This window comes from Stylophora pistillata, chromosome 3 (assembly GCF_964205215.1).
Source record: "Stylophora pistillata chromosome 3, jaStyPist1.2, whole genome shotgun sequence".
NCBI lineage: Eukaryota > Metazoa > Cnidaria > Anthozoa > Scleractinia > Pocilloporidae > Stylophora > Stylophora pistillata.
The window spans coordinates 16,561,326-16,577,714 of record NC_142521.1 but is presented as its reverse complement, the minus strand read 5'-3'; the positions used below and the strand labels follow the sequence as shown (position 1 = coordinate 16,577,714).

Here is a 16,389-nt window from a genome sequence, read left to right as displayed (position 1 = left end):
TCTCTTTTTTTTTTCCCTTTGGTAATACAGTAAGCGTTCAAGGCAAGCAGACACATTACATCAACAACAATAGAAAAGTATTTCCACTTCAGTCCACTGCTTGTACGGCATTTCTAAAACTATTTCTCCAATTATGTCTAAGAACGATATCCTTACATGCTGCATACTCGAGCTGAGTCAGACAAAATGAGCCGCTCGTTTTATCTGACCTGCGGTGTTTTTCCACGGCTGACTTCATCTTCATACTTTGTGCCCTTGGATCTTCGAGATTGTAGACTGCAGTGCCAGTGAGCATACTTTTAGCAAGGAAACGCTTTGTATTTTGAAACTTCGCGATAGCAGGGGGCTCTAGCATAGATTTTAAGTAAAAGGTGATAAAAGAGTGACAATATCGGTCATTAGGTAGGCTTATTAAACACTGTGATTAGGCGAAATCGCACGCTAATTTTGGACAAACATACTATTACTGAGACTAAATTTAACTTCTTCCCTAAGGGTTGAAAGTTTTGCATTCTGCGGTGTCTACCCTCAACCTGAATTCTAAAACTACGTTCATTCTTTCCTCTCTCGTCTCCGCATTTACAACTGTTACCTACAGGTGTGATAAATGCTGTAGCGCAGATTGAGGAAGACTGGAAATAAACAGTTTAATGCGGAGGAGGATGTTGGGGCGTGCCTGAAGTATTAGACCTTCTTGTGTGGCTATTTCATAACGGTTATTTATTTATTTATTCATCGACAATACTTTAGCAGAGATGCCTAGTTCAGCATATGCTGGTTTAAATGGGGCTCTGCATAAAACAAATTACAATACAATTTCATCTGATACAGTATAAAACAAATGTATAATATAACTACTAGAATATTTACATGTTACAAGTTAGTCTGTTTATGTACAAAAGATTTTCAGAATTCCGTATATTGGATGGTAGAGAGTTCTAAGTTTATAGATTATAGATATGTTGTAGAGTGAAATTTTGCTAATTAGAGACTCGAATTTTGCCATGACAGCTATGGTCCAGTCTTAACCCTTACTCTCGCAAGTGATCAACAAGTAGCTTCTCCCTTGGAAATCCTTACATTATCTAGCATACAGGTAATGAGAATCATGCTCAAACTTAGGAGCCGACCTTTTAACTTTTGAGGGGGGTGGGTGATTTCTGGTCATCAAGAAAATTTTTTTCCAGCAATCTGCAGTGCAGGATATTTTTTTCCGTTCTAAATGCTCTTTTTTTCTGTTACATTTGGGCTGCATGCAGTTTTTTCTTCCAACAAGCGCTTGCAGGAAATTTTTTTTCAAAATCACCCACCCCCTCGGCCCCCCTCAAGAGTTAAATGGTCGGCCCCTTATCAGGTAAAAGTTGTTATCGTGATCTAACATCAAATTCATACAACTAATTTCTAAGGAAATGTGTTGAGGAGAATTAACAATCAGATCGTGGGAGTAAAAGAGTTCATATCATGTTTTTGGTTCGATACTTTTTTTTTTTGTATAAGAGACAAATTAAACTCTTTTATCGTTAGTCTTTTTGTCGATGGTATTCCACATTTTTGGATTCTTTCCTAACGTGGATGATGTCTGGATGTCTCTTTTGATAATACTACTTTTTGTTTATTATTTTTCAACTGTATCTTACCCACGCAGCTAAAGAATGTTTTTTGATAAAACTTGATACGTGATCGTATTCAGGAAACTGCCGACCCTTTGATAATTTTCAGTGATCCCTGTCGATCAATTATGTAAAACTTAGTTCGAGCTTTATCTTAAACAAGCTAAGGGTTTCGAAAATACGAAGCGTTGCGACAAAAAAATTAACGTGTCTCGGATGATCATCTATGTTTTCTTCTCGAAAATAGATATATTCTAGTATTACCTTTATGAGCTAAATATAACCCTTACTAAGTAAACGCGACCCCACCCCTGCGGGCATGACCTTGTGGATGCGCAGCAAGTGTGCGCAGTTACGTGAGTTTGATTCAATTTTTGGAATGCAGCTTATTTTGCGCCACCAGTGGAACAGTTTGAAGCATAATTCCTAATGTCCAAGCTACTCAGAGGATCTAAGAAAGTACCTACACAGCTAGACCTAAGTATCATCGAAGTAAAATCAAAGGTAAACAATAATATGCGTCGAATCTTTCATCATAAACCAAATCGTGCAAAGTAAAGCTTTGGAACTGTCGGTGTATGAGTCGATAAGAAATTTATATCTTCTCTCCGCAGTTTGATGCAGAATTTCGCAGGTTTCCCTTGGATAAAACGCGGCTAACGTCGTATGAAGATTTCTACAAGCATGTGCAGGTGATTCACAAGTTACAATCCATTCCGTTCTCAACATGGTATACGGACATGCATGGAGACCTACTCCCAATAAACAACGATGATAATTTCTTGCGGGCTGTGACAACGGCAAGGCCGCTTTTGCGGGTTTTCGTTCAGCGCAAAGGTACGAAAAATACAACTAACTTAGATACATTAAGTTTTTCTGTCGTTTTTTCTCGCATTGGTAAATGTAAGTTTCTAAATTATGGCCTAAAACGATTCATTTCAACCTTGACAAGTTTCTAAAATCGTTGGTCTTCAGTTTAACTTTGGTCTTATCGGCTTAGTTTGAAATTCTTATCGTTCTTTCAAAATTTAGGTAGCAATCGAAGTCAGTATTAGTTCTTTGTCTTGAGTAATATGCTCTTTCGTAGACCAGACATGTTTCAGATATATTGAACCCATAAATGAATTTTCCAAGTTAAATTCAATTAAGACCCACTTTGATGTTGCAGTTTGTTGACTCAAAGGACTATTGAACCATCACTTCGTAAGCTGCTTTTGCTTTAGTTTTGACATGGAAGTGATGAATTTTGTCAAAAGTTGTGACAGGAAAGGTGTCACTTAAATTTCCATATTTTTTCCTTAAGAGTTTGTTTTTTTTTGCTTTAAGTTAGTCTAACTTTTACAACCAAAAGATGTTTCTGTGTGTTACTGGACCCTTAATTTGCGCACAAAAGCCTACTCTGTACCATAATTGTGGAGATATAGGGGAATTTCTGATACACATCGTTTGATTAGCTGGCCTTGGAGACATTTCATATTTGTGACATGGACCCTTATTTTGCCTTGACACAGTGAAAGTAATTCCTGAGCAAACACTAAAAGGTACCTCTAGTTTCTGATTGTGAAACCAATGGGGTCTTTTTTTCCATATTCTAAGCTTTCAGACTGAAGTTTTTTGTGGGTATGGGATTGCTTTTATTCATCCTAAAAATGTTTTGGGAATATCTAAGCTTACTCACCTCCTTAAAAATTGCAGTGTTAATGATTGGCCTCTCTATACTTAACTTCGGGCAGTGAATTTGTTCACCTTTGGATTTCGATTGTAGCATTTGCAAAATGTGCAAGTGATTAGAAAGCACTGTTTCCTGACAGTATTTGAGATGTCTCGGAAATCCGTCAGTGTTATAACTTTTAGGAATTTCATGTTATGGGAAGAGTTAAAATGAGCTGTGTGTTTTTTCAGTCCTTGAAAAATTTTTAATCACAAACTGATAGAAATTCATTGTGGGCAGCTTCTAATAGTAAAATATTTTGTCTGGCAATTAACCAACTTTTGCTGTGAGCATCTGATGAAAATAGATCAGTCATTGAGTGATAAGGGCGTGAGTTTTGTAGACAGAAATGGTACTCTGTTCATGTTTGAAATCCTTTAAAATCATTGGGAGGATGTTCAAATGTACTGAAATAGAGCTGTTGTACAAACATGAACACTTATGACATTCCTGGACAAAATATTCCCTGATGTTCTCCTGGAGTGAATGCAGGTACACAAATGCATGTTACTGTATGGATCCATTTCTAAACTTCTTTCTTACTGTGTCTTAAAATTAGACAGTGGTATTTTATCTTACTGGTAAGTAAAATACATGTAGATTTGGGAAGATGGGAAATTTTATACTTGGCCTTTGAGTGGAGAAAGATGTGAGGTATTTGTGAAGAGTAAAGTATAGGGAGATGCTTAATTGGGTGTGCTGTGAGCATTGAATCATATGTCAGGGAGTTCGGATTCTTGATTTCACTATTGGATGTTCTGAGACACTACAGCAGAAACTGGCAGCTGCTTGGGTCCTAAGCTTTTGATAAAAGGTTAACATTTTCCTACAGATACAAATGTAAGGTAACATTTTTCATTTCAGGAGGTAGTGTTCCTGAAGAGAATGCCTTACCCCCTGAAGTACCGAGGCGTCGAAACTTGTTATCTAATCTCACAAACCCAGCCAAATCCCATCTCAGTAGGATATCAATCAGTGGCCCGCAGGATTTCCGACGAGTTTCTGCAATTGTTGATGTGGACATTATCCCAGAAACCCAGCGCAGAGTTAAATTATTGAAGCACAACACAGATAAACCACTTGGATTCTACATACGTGATGGAACGAGTGTTCGTGTAACACCTAGTGGACTAGAAAAAGTTCCAGGAATTTTTATTTCGAGGCTTGTTCCCGGTGGGCTTGCAGAAAGCACTGGTTTGTTGGCTGTAAATGATGAGGTTCTAGAAGTAAATGGTATTGAAGTGGCCGGGAAAACTTTGGATCAGGTGACAGATATGATGATTGCTAATAGTCACAACCTTATTATAACTGTGAAACCCTCAAATCAGTTCAACAATCCTGTGCTTGGAAGACTGAATCGCACTGAGCCAGATCGCATGAAATCACAAAGCCTTACAAACTTAGCAACACATTCTATTCATAATCCAGTAATTACTACAGGATCACCAACAATGCATCACGCTTACCACAATGAATTGGCCGAAGAAATCCCAGACAGTGACGAAGAAGACCACCCAACAGTCGATGAGGATGGCATTTTGTCAATATAATCATTTATCATTCCAAAGTCATGAAGGAGACAAATCTATGTAGAAATATTGTTACAAGAATATACGTGAATGTATAGTTTAAACTCAAGAGCAATTTTCTATGTGAGAGGAACTTTCTATGTTTTAGATTTAGATATTAAAGGACTATTTCTTCAAACAAAATGAACTGAACTACTGGTTATGAATCAAACTTTGATAAAGAAATCAACAATATTTTACTCATGTGATCAATACTTAAATAATTTTTTGTGAACTTTTTGAATAGTATCCTTTGTGTTTTTTATAAACCACTCAGAGACTTTCCACCCATTTGATATAGTAACCTATAGAGTGCATTTTAAAGTGTTGTTAGACCAATGCCAGTGTAATTAAAACAGCCAGTTAGGGGTAAGGAAAATATTGCAGGGAGATAATGAGAACAAAAATGCTTTATGTGCGGGAAAATGAGAAATGCCAAGGTGCAATTAATTTAAGTTTTGAATCTGGTTTGCTAAGCCTTCAACTCCCAAGATCTGATTGTTAATTCTCTCTAACAGCTACACATTTCCTTGAAAATTAGTTACGACAATTTGGTGTTAGATCAAGATAACTTCTTCCCGATGAGTTTGAGTATTCTCATTACCTGTTTGCTGGACAATGGGAGGATGTTACAGGGAGAAGTTACAGGATCGCTTGTGGGAGTTCAGGGATTGAGAGACAGATGGCACAAGTTTTCCAAGGCCAATTACAACACAAAGCATTCCTTGGTCACTTACAACACTCCAATTAAAATTTGCCTCATAAATTGATGTTTTCTTTTTGTATTCCCAAGGTGTCCTGTTTGAAACTCTTTAGCTTCCAAGATCTTATGATTTACTCTTTTTACTAAATGCTCTACATTTCCTTGTAAAGAAGTTAAGAGAATTTGGTGCAGTATCAAGGTAACAGTCTAAAGCTGATAAATGTGTCAGTTCTCATCACCTGTTTACAAGAAAGTGTAGTGATGTGGGGAGAATCTACATGTTAATCAAGGGAGGAGCTAAGTTGTTAAGGGAGGGCAATTGTAACCACTTTGCACAAGAATACATTTTAGTCTGCATTTGGTGTTAGATTTTAACAGAAAGCAGGTTGAAAAATGGACTATTTAGGCAAGCATGATTGCTCATAACTCATAATAAAATATTTAGGTACAATATTTTCAATGTAATGTAAAATACTATCCAGTGATGTTTCTTAGATAAGGTACTTTGAACTTTGACCAGTTCCACCCAGTGAGCGATATCTATTTCATTGCCTCAGCTTTTTGCACTATTCCTCATTAATTTTTAATCATTTTTTGATTGTCTTTTGGACAGTATATCTTTAATTGTTAAAACATTGTATCTCATTGATATAAGTTTGGAGGTACTGTAGTTAAATTTCGCTGAAAGAGTTGCGGTGTCATGTATGAGGTTTTCCACTCGTTTTATCTTTTTTTTTTTTTCAGTGGCATGTTGTCTAAATGGCTCAGGAAGCTGGCAAAATGCTACACAACAAGTAGCATTGGTAGCCAGCTTCCTGCTTTTATGGCCAGAACATGTTAGGCAACAACTCATTCTAACAAAGTGCAGGTCATTATATATCAGAGTGAAGTGGTCAGTTTAAGAAATAGAAAAAGGTAAATACATAGGGGTCTCCAAATCATTTGGGATTTAGGGTATAAAATAATTATACATGGTTGGGAAATTTGACCAAAGCAATTGCATTTAGAATATACTGATGTTAGTTTTGTCATTTGAAAATAAAGATCTAAAACAGGCTTACAGAAAATTCTATTGTTCTTGTTGATGTCTTGTCAACTTTTAACGTAGTATTAAACATATCTTATTGGATGTTTTGTTGTGTAGTCTCACTGGGTATTTTTGCTAGTTGTGCCGTATTTTGATGAGCCCATAGGGTGAGTTAAAACACAAACAATAATGAGTGAAAATACTCCGCAATACTACACAAACAAAATGTTTAATAAGAGATTTATCATCCAACAGGCCAAATTGTTATTTTGCAGATATTTCTGGAGTACAAACATCACGTGATATTTGTACTTGTCTTGCGCATTATTTGTTCTTTATGAAGCACATTTGGATAATAACACAACTTATCCCCTGAGTAGAGCTGTACCTTCCATCCACCCTATGTGTAGGGTTTAGAAGGCTCTTTAAAGGAGTGTGCAAGCAAACCAGCTTACCATAACTTATCCTATCATGGTAATGATTTTTCACAGGTCGACAGACTTGAACAGTTAGTCATCTTGATATTACCTGTGTCTACACCCTTTAACTTCCATTTTTACTTCAAGTTGATTAAAAATAATTATAAAAAAGACTGATTGATCTTTTATTGAAAGCTGTGTAACTATGTCACAAAGATTTCAACTAACATTTATTTACTTTAGTTTATAAAAATAATAGTTTTCTCACAATGGTACAATTTGGGATTGTCGTCATGTTGAACATGTTATTGGGGGGCAAATGGGTTTTTTTTTTTTCAGCTGGCAGTTCAAGCTTATTTGGGTTGTGCCTAATCCTTCTAAATGTTTCTGCTATCTATCTGACAAGTTCCATTCACAGTTTCATAGAGTAATGAGCCAAGTAGGAACTGAGTAAAGCTAGCTTATGATCTTGATTTTCTTTGTATCACAGTTCACTGCTCACTGGACAAATGCTGTGCACAGGGCGGGTAGGCATGATCCCTTCCCTTAGGCATGGTCCCTTCTCTTATTCGTGTTTTTCTCATTGCCATGTTCCCACCAATCATGTAGCTCCTTTTCTGCCTTTAAAAGCACACTCAACCCACAATTCCCCTATTCACTCCGCTGAAGGGCTAACACTCGAAACGTTAGCTTTTATAAACATAACGGTGGCGAATTTACCATTTCAACTTTGTTGATATGTTCAAATTATATGGTCCCTTCAGTTGATGAATTGCCACTGTAAGGAAAGAGAGAGCCCTTGCACTTAAAAGTAAGAGAGAAATGGAATCTCAATTAATGGCTTCCAATCATGGATTGATTGCAGTTTAAACTTCCCACAGGGAAAACCTTACCATATTGAATTCAAGAATGCTGAGGTTCCAACAAATTAGGAATATCAAAAAGCGAGGATTTTGCATGTTATAAAATTATTCCTCCTTATTTCTGAACTTCCTGAATGTTCATAATGGAATCTCGCTGTTCTTGAATTCCATATGATAACATTTTCATCGATGAACTCATTGCTGCAATTTTCTGTTAAAATGAATGGTCAATTATAAATTCATCAAAAGAGTCTCTAGGGGTGCTTGATGTGCATCACTGTGTAACAGCTGGTTTCAATCAATCTTCAGCTGCTAAGACTGAGATCTAGGGCACTAGTTTTGCTCAACCATCGTTCAAAAGTCATACTGTATTGCCGCCCTGGTTCTTCTCGTACTATATCATCTCTTCTTTTTTCAATGCCTGGTAGCTCTTGCTTTTGTTGCGATTTGGAGTTTTTCCAGTCTTCAAAGCTTTTGCCTGCCATCCTTGATAATCTCTTGCTTTCTAACTCCATCTCTTTCCTTTTTCTTGCCTCTTTTTCCTTCTGTTGTTGTTGCTGTTTCTTAGACTTTTTTTCTTCAAGCCACTCATCAAATGTTGCAGACTTGGAACTGTCTCGTGATTTACTTAAACAAAGAAGGAAGAAAAAACTCAGTGTTCAGTGTGGCAAAAATTTTATTGTTCCATGATGAGTGTGTTCCTTTGGTGTTAATGTTGATATTGATGTGCACACTTGTTTTAAAGCACACATGTCCTTGTGGTAAATATAAATAAACAAAAATAAGAAAGAAACTGAACACCTTACCGACAAGACGACCTACATTTTAGCACAAAGCTGTTCGAGCTTCCATTTAGGGGACACCTACAGGACTGAAAAGTGTTCCCTGAATCCTGAATAGGAGTATCCTTTCCTTGAAAGATGTTGATAGGAACACAGAGGACGAAAGTTTGTATCATCTGAATAGAGGGTAATACAATAGAACTCTGCTTCCAATACCTTTCAACCCGAGACAAAAGCTGAGATACATTGAAAGTAAGATAGGATTTAAACATCACGACATACCTGCTTGCAAGTCTTTCCTTGGACCTTATGTGTGGAAGCACTGCTTTCCCTCCCAAGCTGTATCGTGCACCTGAAAGGCATATCATACGGCAAGAGAACAATTTCAGTACATGATAAATCATTTTTTGTCGTTAAAAAGCCATTTAAAACCGACCTTCTTCTAGAGAAGAACTTATAGTGCAGTGTTCAAAAAATTGTTAAAAAAAATCACCTTCCCCAGGGGTGTTACACTTTGGTGCTATGTTATCAATAGTATTATTACTCTTATTTGAAGTGAAGGAAAGCCTATCTATGCCATCTTACCATCAATTTCCACCGCTCCATCAATTGGAGGCAACTGGTGTTCGAGAAGATCAGAGGAAGATTGTTCAAAAAAGGAATCTCGTAGTTGGTTAGCTTCTCCCACTGGTCTTCTCCTTGGAGCACTGATCCCGGTCCCAGCAAACTCCCCCGGAGGCAAAGTTTGACAAAAGTACACCTGTGAATATTTCCCCTTCAACCATGTTGGAAAAGAAGAGTCAAATTGTTGATGCATCATAAGAGATTTACTCGCTCTCCTATGCTTAGTTTTGGCCGCTCTTGTCTGCCATTGAAATAAAAATAAATGTCTCTCGCTGTCCTTAAAGCCCCACTGACTCGCTATAGTCAGGGCAGACTTGCCTTGGACATCAATTTCGTCCATAGATGCTCCTTTTTCGAGCATCAGATCGATCGTGTTCGAATGTCCCTGCGAGGATGCAGCATGCAGCGGTGTACGTCCAAATGGTGTCTTCATGTTTACATCAGCTTCTCCATAATCTATCAAACTTCTTATTAAGTTAATTCTGCCTCGATGGGCGGCAATAAAAAGTGCAACTGAAGCTCTGTCCTTTGCAAGAGCAACCTTGTTTCTGTATGTCAGGGGATCTAGAGATTCCCATCCCTTCTCTACCACAACTCCTTCGTTTAGGACTTGATCTATCGAACCTTTACACACTGCAGGAACCAGTGTATCCCACATTCTCCACAGTTTCAAATTAATCGTAGCTCCTGGTACGACATCGTTGTGTCTTAAATCTGAATCGTCTAGCATATCTCCTTCATCAAGATACTGTAAGCGTTGCAAGTTGTAAGGTATTCCCACAACAAGTTCTGCGTAACATTTTAGTTCCCGAATCTTCATCTCGGCGTGGACATTTTTTAGCAAGAACTTCTCTCCTGTACATGCAATGTAAATATAAATATCGAAAGGAGCTGTCTTCAATCCTTTCTTCTTCCTTTTGACCGTGGTCATACTTTCCACTCCAACAAAGAAACTTTCAAAACTCTAATTTGAGAAACTACTAACAGAGGGATGGACTTTTCGCAGCCATGTTTGGCTTTTAGAGTTGGCTTAGCTGTTACCATAGCAACAATCTGTCAATTTTAATTTGAGTTGGTCGTTTTGTGGTCATGTCACGCCAACTCTTACCGTCTTTCCTTTCCTCTATGTCAAGCCACCTCTGATCTTCCCAGGCACGATTACTTAGGGTTTACCAGATTTTATATAACCCTCGCTTAAGACGAGGAGGTCCGTCGGAAATATTAAATAAAACGTCGGAAAATGATTAAAAAAACAAAACAAAAAAAACACTTAATAGCAGGTGTTCCGTCGCCGTCGAAAGTCGCTGAAGCGGATCGTTGTCAATTTCGGAATCTGAAAAATTTCGAACATGACCCGGGCTACATTTGCGTCACGAGTGTTAAATGCGTGATTATATTCACGCGATTGCTAAGCTATTTTCACAAACCACAATCAGTTTAAGGTCGTTTAATGGTTACTTCACCCACGAACACAAACAAGGAACATTTGAATCGCAGACAAAAGAAACGTCATTTGCATGCGGCAACACTTTACCCTTGATGGTGCGAAATCCATTTGAAACCTTGGTAGCCAGTTGAAGCGTAAACACACAAGTAGAGAGTGGAAGCTTGCGATGAAGAAGAAGTGTCGTGGATACTTGTTTCAATCGCTTGTGACTGTCCTATCGTTTGGCCATATTTTAAGTTCGTTGGCGACGCCAGCAGGTGAGATGAATATTTGATTCTATTTAATCATGGATCAGTTTGATCTACTGGATCATTTACAGAGCTGACGATTGTTGTCCTAAGCGGCTGCCTCCAGCGGCGCTTTCTTATCGATTATCTGTGGTACATGCACGTTTGACGGAGCACCACGTGGTTATTTCTCACTCTGCTGATAAACTGAACATGTCGCTGGTACATGCACGTTTGACGGAGCACCACGTGGTTATTTCTCACTCTGCTGATAAACTGAACATGTCGCTGGTATCACTACACAGTGAGGTTTGAGAAGTAAAATCGTTTCGAAACAAGAAAGTCACCAAGTGGCGCTGTATATCGGTTTAATAGTTAAGAATAACGCCGTTTGTCTTCTTCAAACTCCGTCTGTCTGTCTGTCTGTCTGTCTCGTCTGCTCCCATGTTCTCGCGGGCCGTTGGCAGCTTTTAGAGCGTCATTTTGTTTTTTTGAGATGTGTGGTAATACGGGATCTAACAATAGAAGAAGATTTTCAAAATCATTGGATTAATTAACAACCTGATTCCTTGCGGAAGTCTTAAAGTTTTTGCTATTTTGATGAACTCTGATGAGATTATGTGAAGATAAATCATCTGTAAGCGTTTTCTTTTTTCCTTTCAGAAAAACTTAAGAAAGGGGGTACTGGTCTGACTTATTGCCAACGCAATTTTTGATTATTCTCAGTGTTCTCGTGAACAAAAATTTCCTCTACCGAAGGGAGAGCAGAATCGAAAATGTTTATTTTCCCGTGCATTAATTTTTATCGATTGAACAAGGAGCTAATTTATGATAATTGATGCCGTGCAGCCGAATACCACACGCTCTGCATCAAAAAGAGCAAGTCGTCCTTATGAGAAAGCTTCCCGCAAATTTTTTGGCTCTCCAGCCCCATTGTAAACTTTTTTTTTCATGCTGTTGTTTTTAAGGATTTCGCTGGTGTTGTGTTTCGGAAGCAGAAGTTTCTAAGTGCTTACACTTGGCGAATGTGACATCACAGATCGCCTGGTTCCGGGGGATGATATGTATCCATGGAAACAACGTTACAAACTGTGTCAAGATGGTTGGTCATGGAACGGCCGATTTCATCACTTTAGGAGAGGAGAATATTTATCAGGCTGGTAGGTCATTGTAAAATTTTAAAAAGCTGTATAGACGCTGGCAATTGGCAATGTAGTTTTTGTTAACAATAGGGGCCAGGAGCCTCTTGGGGCCAAAAAATTGAAATAGCGAGCGCGAAAGTTTATGAAAAGGTCAAAGGGGCAAGGGACTTCTGGGCAAAATTGCTTCCGCTCTCTCCCCGCTCTTTTTCTGCGAACTCCTACCAAATTTTGCTCGGTCGCTTTTCCGATTTTCTCCGCACCGACCCATAGAACTGAACTATACCTTTCAATAAAATTTATTTTTGACGCGGTTCTCGCCCCTCAGATCTGAAAGCTAACTCCCCTCACTGAAAATCACACATTTACTTGTGGTCAGCCTTAAGACTTTTAAGCTAAATGCAAACAACATCTGCGTCACCTTAATTCTTATCCCTCGTTTCTTTGACACAATTATGTCAAAATTGTCAGAATTAGCGTATCGATGACTTCCGAGACTGAAAGGGCTCAAGCCCACTTGAAATATTAAATTTTTGAAATCTTAAAGCAATTTCATCAATGTTTGTGGATCTTTACGAAATTCCAGTCGTTTGCATCACGTCTTAATGCGTCCTTCAATCTTAAACATCCATGTTCCCTTTTTTTTATTTAATTCGTCATTGTTCTTGGCTACTGTTAGTCTCCCTCGCAGCAATTGTTTGGTCTCCTCACACAATGCGTTATGTTCCGTGACTAAACCAAACAACGGCTGCGAAGGAGACTAGGTTACCGTTGCAAATTATTACTGTCTAAAGGTCTCCGTCAATGGCAATGTTCGACGACCCAAAGTACAATCAAAATATCGCCACGTACCTCCCCTATGATTAAATGCATGGTAAGCAATCGATCTAGGTCATTTCACATTTAACTAGGTTCCAAACATGGTCTTGTGCCAGTGGTAGCGGAGGACTATGGCAAACAAGAAGAAGGTCTAGAAAGCTATTCCGTTGCCCTTATTAGAAGCAATCTGTCGGAAGGTGTCTCAATGAATTCGCTAAAGGACACCAAATCTTGTCACCCTGCCGCGGGGGACTCAGTCGGGTGGACAGCTCCTGTTGGACTGCTGATTGGAAGAGGAGTGATTCAGTGGAATGGTTGCAATCCTTACCAGTCCACTGGGGAGTATTTTGACCAAAGCTGCGTCCCAGGTTTGTGGTTTATATAAGACTGAGTTGGAAGCACTTCAAAATTAATTCTGTCGACTTGCGTTCGGCTTATAAGTTAAAAGTGCTGTTCTTTTTTTAAAGGATCAGTAAATTCTTTAGTAAATAAAAAAAAAAAAAAAGAATATTCATATAATAAGGGTCAGGCTAGTTCATAGATCTGTATGGTTTTGCTGATTTTAACTGAAGGCGAAGAACCAAAAAAGCGAAAGTATCGTCGTCTCACTTAAAAAACATCACGGGACTGAGGGGGGTTGGGGCCTAATTTGTAAAGGTTACACGAGGGACTTGAATACGCATACTGGGTTTAATTAGAAAAATTGCAATTTCCATGATCGGGCTTTGTTTAAAAAAAGTTCCTATTTCCACTTATTCATTTGCCAAGTTGTTTCAGGAAGTTTATTTGTTATCGGACAGTTTTTTTATCGGACAGTTTGCTATCAGACAGTTCAATAAGCCAATCACATTCTAAGTTGTATTTAAAAATCAACCAATCACAACATCAAACAATTTACGCCTTCTTTGTCAGTCTTTTAATGCAAATTTTCCCTTTCTTTCATAACTTGGTTATTCTTCTTTTTTTGGGAAATTATAATTTTTACGACTAATTGGTAATGAGACTTCGTGCCGTCCAATTCGGTCTGTAATCATACTCATGATAAACAAATTGGACTCCCGTTGCGCGATCGTCCGATTTTGTTATCATTCGTATGATTACAGACCTAATTGGACTCCACTCAGTCCTATTATCATGGGCTGACATGCAGTGCTCTAGGACTGAAAACATTGAATGCCCATTAAAGCGCTTATAAGTAATACTTACCCTGGGATCCATCACTGTTCGTAATTGCATCTTATGTGTTCATCTTTAGGGGCTCTTTCGAATGAATACAACCCACAAAACAGCAATCCCACGGGTCTGTGTGCGATTTGCACTAATCAGAAGACTTGTCCACGAAATGTTTCCGAACGGTACTTTGGTTATCATGGGGCGTACCGCTGCCTGACGGAAGGCGCTGGGGATGTAGCTTTTGTCAGCCATCTCACGGTGTTCCGACACACTGGAGTGGAAAATGATTTTAATCCAGGGAGGGATTTCAAATTGCTTTGCTCCGACGGAACTCGAGCAGGTAATGTAGAATAGGTCTTAATCGCAATTCTAGATATGATCGGCCAAATAAATTACTTTCTAGAGGGGAGTTAAAGTGGCCCTGTGGTTGACGTTTGATTTCGATTTAACTTGAGAAGTTTGGGCTCGAGCCACTACCGAGATCACTGTGCTAATTTCTTCGCCTCTCACCATTTCAAGGCGTAAATGGTCCCCAGCAAACTGCCGGGAAAATCTATCGGTTTAACCTGTGATATACTAGCATCCCTTTCCGAAGGAGTAGCAAAAGGCCCAGTCATCATTTTACGGTGGTGGCAATCGGTATAAACTCTGCTGGCATGAACCGTGTTCATGGCTCGTGTGCAGGTTTTCTTGTTTATTCCTTTCATAAAACTACATCATTGTTGTACTACCCACCCAAACTTAATCAGCTGCAGCAAAGCGATTTACAATAGGCAGCCGTCCATTTTACTCCATGTCTCGCCATATCTTATACAATAGATGTTGGAACCTTTCAAACATGTAACCTGGCCAGGATTCCTTCTCGTGTCGTCATGGCACGACCCGGAGGCATGGTAAAGAGTTTAAAACAGTGGCTTCTTCGCTTAGATGAATATTGTCGGACAAATCCCCACTTTTTCCAAATGTTTAATTCTTCCACGTACGGTGGTAAAGACTTATTATTTGCAGACTCCACGGTCAAGCTTATAGATGTGAAAGAAAAGAACACGACCCAGACTTGGCTTGGTGAAGAGTTCTATTTCGCTCTTCAGTCACTCAGCTCCTGCCCAGAGGTACTTGTAGCATCTAGATCACTTACGGTCAGAATCGAACCGAGAAGGACTGGGCAGTTTATATCAACTGAGTTCATCTCCTTAGTCCTTACTCTTTATTGCTGCCTGACATAAAACCAAACGGAAATGCTAACACTCGGCGGCGTGGTTTAAAAGTATCCCGGTCAAAACATCGACAGCATTTGGTTTCACATACGGAATCTAGTAACAGCTAGTGTTGATGTGCGAGTGCATCTCTAAGGTTTGTGTGCCTGAATCAGCATACCATACCGTTACCGAGATCGGTCAATTATCAAATCATCAACCTTACTCTGGGAGACATTCTTCTCACGCTTGAAAAAGAGTATCGGTCGGTTCTATAGACGCCGACGGACTCCTTTAATTTCACTTTTCTTCGAATTAAACGGTTTTAAATCATCTGCGTTGGTTCAAAAACGCACAGATAAATCGAGGTACTTCACAAAATTTAGGAAGGGGAGAAACAATCCTGATTATCTTCAAATTGCATTGAAATATTTCTTAGTAGCAAGGTGTCTAGTCTCTAAAACTAAACGCAACTAATTATAGAACTGGTTAAAAAAGTGGAAACTGCAAATGAAAAGGAAAACGGAAAAAATGAGAATCAAAGAAAAAACAAGGAATGAGTGACTAAAAAGTAAATGAACGAACGAGCGAACGAATGCATGAACGAGTGAAAGTGTTCTTGGCTCCCGTGATCTTCGATAATTAATTACATCAGAAAGCTACATTGCATTGGAGAACACCGAGACAATCTGAATGGTGTACAGCAATGAGCTCAGGAAGAAGAGAGCCCCCTAAAAGGATATGATCTCACTTGCATTAAATTGTAAACCGAATAACATTGTCCGTGTGTTATTTAAATGCTTGCTGTTTTTCGTATTTTGCACAAAATGCTAACAATTTGTCACTTAATTGCACATATATCTTTGTAAAAAATTGTATTTCGAAATCTTTGTTTTCTTTACTCGAATCCTGCGACAATTTGACAAACGATCCGATTTTCGCCGAGTTGTAGTTGAGAGTTCGCTTTCTGACGTGATTTGAGGCTTATTATGCGAAATCACCTTGTACAAAAAAGAATTTGGTAGAAAAAAAAGGAAAAACAAATAATCAATGTAAAAAAGAAATCGAAGCATTTCACTGA

General features: G+C 38.6%; 3 protein-coding genes across 4 annotated transcripts; 2 read left to right on the top strand and 1 right to left on the bottom strand.

Moving 5' to 3' along the window:
• The first annotated feature begins 1,956 nt into the window (after positions 1–1,956).
• LOC111326895 (partitioning defective 6 homolog gamma) lies at positions 1,957–6,659 on the top strand. Its single transcript, XM_022930978.2, has 3 exons — positions 1,957–2,114; positions 2,225–2,447; positions 4,186–6,659. The coding sequence occupies exons 1-3, from the start codon at positions 2,040–2,042 to the stop codon at positions 4,869–4,871; spliced, it is 984 nt and encodes a 327-aa protein (XP_022786713.1). The 5' UTR covers positions 1,957–2,039; the 3' UTR covers positions 4,872–6,659.
• Positions 6,660–7,199: 540 nt separating this feature from the next.
• Positions 7,200–10,238, bottom strand: LOC111326849 (uncharacterized). The gene is made up of 3 exons (XM_022930926.2): positions 9,269–10,238; positions 8,966–9,035; positions 7,200–8,528 (listed from the first exon to the last, which is right to left on the bottom strand). Exons 1-3 carry the CDS (start codon positions 10,236–10,238, stop codon positions 8,207–8,209), a joined length of 1,362 nt encoding a protein of 453 aa, XP_022786661.2. The 3' UTR covers positions 7,200–8,206.
• Positions 10,239–10,551: 313 nt separating this feature from the next.
• On the top strand, positions 10,552–15,789 carry LOC111326850 (melanotransferrin). 2 transcript variants are annotated; one of them, XM_022930927.2, is made up of 5 exons: positions 10,552–11,011; positions 11,950–12,141; positions 13,032–13,307; positions 14,195–14,452; positions 14,932–15,789. In XM_022930927.2, exons 1-5 carry the CDS (start codon positions 10,921–10,923, stop codon positions 15,336–15,338), a joined length of 1,224 nt encoding a protein of 407 aa, XP_022786662.2. In that variant the 5' UTR covers positions 10,552–10,920; the 3' UTR covers positions 15,339–15,789. The 2 variants fall into 2 exon arrangements, with proteins under 2 accessions (XP_022786662.2, XP_022786663.2); XM_022930928.2 differs by lacking the exon at positions 10,552–11,011 and adding an exon at positions 11,484–11,618.
• The last annotated feature ends 600 nt before the right edge of the window (positions 15,790–16,389 follow it).

What these genes read in the sequence shown, in the direction of transcription:
- LOC111326895 (XM_022930978.2), top strand. Translation starts at nt 2,040, where the DNA reads ATGTCCAAGCTACTCAGAGGATCTAAGAAAGTACCTACACAGCTAGAC. An exon ending in TCATCGAAGTAAAATCAAAG is followed by an intron (nt 2,115 to 2,224) that starts GTAAACAATAAT and finishes TTCTCTCCGCAG; the next exon opens with TTTGATGCAGAATTTCGCAG. An exon ending in GGTTTTCGTTCAGCGCAAAG is followed by an intron (nt 2,448 to 4,185) that starts GTACGAAAAATA and finishes TTTTCATTTCAG; the next exon opens with GAGGTAGTGTTCCTGAAGAG.
- LOC111326849 (XM_022930926.2), bottom strand. Translation starts at nt 10,238, where the DNA reads ATGACCACGGTCAAAAGGAAGAAGAAAGGATTGAAGACAGCTCCTTTC. An exon ending in TGGAGCGGTGGAAATTGATG is followed by an intron (nt 9,036 to 9,268) that starts GTAAGATGGCAT and finishes TATGCCTTTCAG; the next exon opens with GTGCACGATACAGCTTGGGA. An exon ending in AAGGAAAGACTTGCAAGCAG is followed by an intron (nt 8,529 to 8,965) that starts GTATGTCGTGAT and finishes TCTTTGTTTAAG; the next exon opens with TAAATCACGAGACAGTTCCA.
- LOC111326850 (XM_022930927.2), top strand. Translation starts at nt 10,921, where the DNA reads ATGAAGAAGAAGTGTCGTGGATACTTGTTTCAATCGCTTGTGACTGTC. An exon ending in TTCGTTGGCGACGCCAGCAG is followed by an intron (nt 11,012 to 11,949) that starts GTGAGATGAATA and finishes GTTGTTTTTAAG; the next exon opens with GATTTCGCTGGTGTTGTGTT. An exon ending in CTCCGACGGAACTCGAGCAG is followed by an intron (nt 14,453 to 14,931) that starts GTAATGTAGAAT and finishes CTTATACAATAG; the next exon opens with ATGTTGGAACCTTTCAAACA.